Below are 1,701 nucleotides of genomic sequence, written 5' to 3' on the forward strand. Positions count from 1 at the left end.
TTCTTCTTCTTCTTCTTCTTCTTCTTCTTCTTCTTCTTCTTCTTCTTCTTCTTCTTCTTCTTCTTCTTCTTCTTCTTCATTATTATTACCATCATTATTATCATTATTATTATTATCATTAGTATGATGATGATGATTGTTGTTGTTGTTGTTCTGTTGTTGTTGTTGTTGTTGTTATTATTATTATTATTATTATTAATATTATTATTATTATTATTGCCATTATTACTATTATTGTTATAATTATTATTATTACTAATGTATCCATTACAAAATTCAGTACAGAGAGCTGGTCCCACTCACCACGGGCATAGACAGGTTGGAGTCCCTCATCCTATCCCAGTTGTGCTGCAGCGTGTGCGCGTCCATGGTGTCAAAGGTCGTGGTGCTGATGGCCTGGGAGAAGTCGGCCATCATGCTGATGGTGTCGTTGTCCCAGGTGAAGTTGTTCATACTGAACACGTTGGACAGCGCCCGGCCAGACTGGGGGGGGGGGGGGGGGGGGGGGGGGGGGGGGAGGGGGGATATGGCGTTTGAGGTGATTTTTTTATTTCACTATTATCAAGTGCCAGATCTCTGCTGTCAGACATCGGCGATCATGGCTCTCTGTTCATTCCTTTGCTCGGAAGCTTTTAAAAAAAGCTACGATACCTTGATCTTTCCCTATTTGTAAGGCAGCGTTGTGGAATCAGGCTCTCGTCAATTTTTGGGTATGTAGAGTTATTGGTATCATCTTAAAGCTTGTTCAGGTGTCTTTATTTGCATGGAAAAAGTATTCATTTATCTTGAATACAAGTCGAGATATTTGCGATTTAAGGAGGTGGGGGTCCCCGGTTTTCAGAGGTAATATTAGTTAGAAAATGGCCGCCAAAGATTTGTTAATTTCTTAGCTTAAGTGTCCGTGGTAACTGAAAATTTACATTTGTTGTGCCTTTAATCAACGTTTTTATGAAAACTCCACACAAAAACGAGTTCTTTAACGGGCATGAAAGGTGTTGAGCCAAAAAACAAAACATTTATAAAAATTCCCAAACCTGCGGAAAAATGCAGATTTCTTCACTTTGATTATTTTGACGAGAGCCTGATTCCACACACTGCCTCACATTTACTTACTTAAAAAAAAAAAAATTCTAGTTTTTATGTCTATTTGAACAAGGTGTAGGTATTTACAAATATGTTCTTATTAATAATGATAACATAATTGAACAACTCAAACACTCAGTTCAGATGGCCTGTTAGACAGAAGATTTAAATTAAACCTACGAAAAACGAACACACCATAATTATAAATGCCAACAACCAACCAAAACATGTAGACTAACTCGGATGACGGGATAGACCCATCAATTATTTCGTCTTTTTAAAAATAAATCCACCCAATTAGAAATCCACCGATCATCCTTTTTTGTGGGGTTCTTCTGTTCATTTATTTGACCATCCGTCTGTTTTCGTGACAGATCTATTGATTCAATCATAAGCGCATCCTAGGAGATTGGTATATATATTGTTTAAATTTGTAACTTTTCAAAGTTGCGCTAATTATGTGAGCCATGAATGAGATTGGTATATATATTGTTTAAATTTGTAACTTTTCAAAGTTGCGCTAATTATGTGAGCCATGAATGAGATTGGTATATATATTGTTTAAATTTGCAACTTTTCAAAGTTGCGCTAATTATGTGAGCCATGAATGAGATTGGT

General features: G+C 36.5%; 1 protein-coding gene across 1 annotated transcript in view; it reads right to left on the minus strand.

Moving 5' to 3' along the window:
• The window catches only part of LOC101855140, a gene marked incomplete at its 3' end in the record, with an annotated part of 40,147 nt that overhangs the window by 33,743 nt on the left and 4,703 nt on the right, over positions 1–1,701 (minus strand). Inside the window, 1 exon segment of the mRNA XM_035972474.1 lies at positions 304–483. Within this exon segment, the coding sequence (XP_035828367.1) occupies positions 304–483 (180 nt within the window).

Source organism: Aplysia californica, unplaced genomic scaffold (assembly GCF_000002075.1).
Source record: "Aplysia californica isolate F4 #8 unplaced genomic scaffold, AplCal3.0 scaffold00702, whole genome shotgun sequence".
In the NCBI taxonomy this organism is placed as follows: Eukaryota; Metazoa; Mollusca; class Gastropoda; order Aplysiida; family Aplysiidae; genus Aplysia; species Aplysia californica.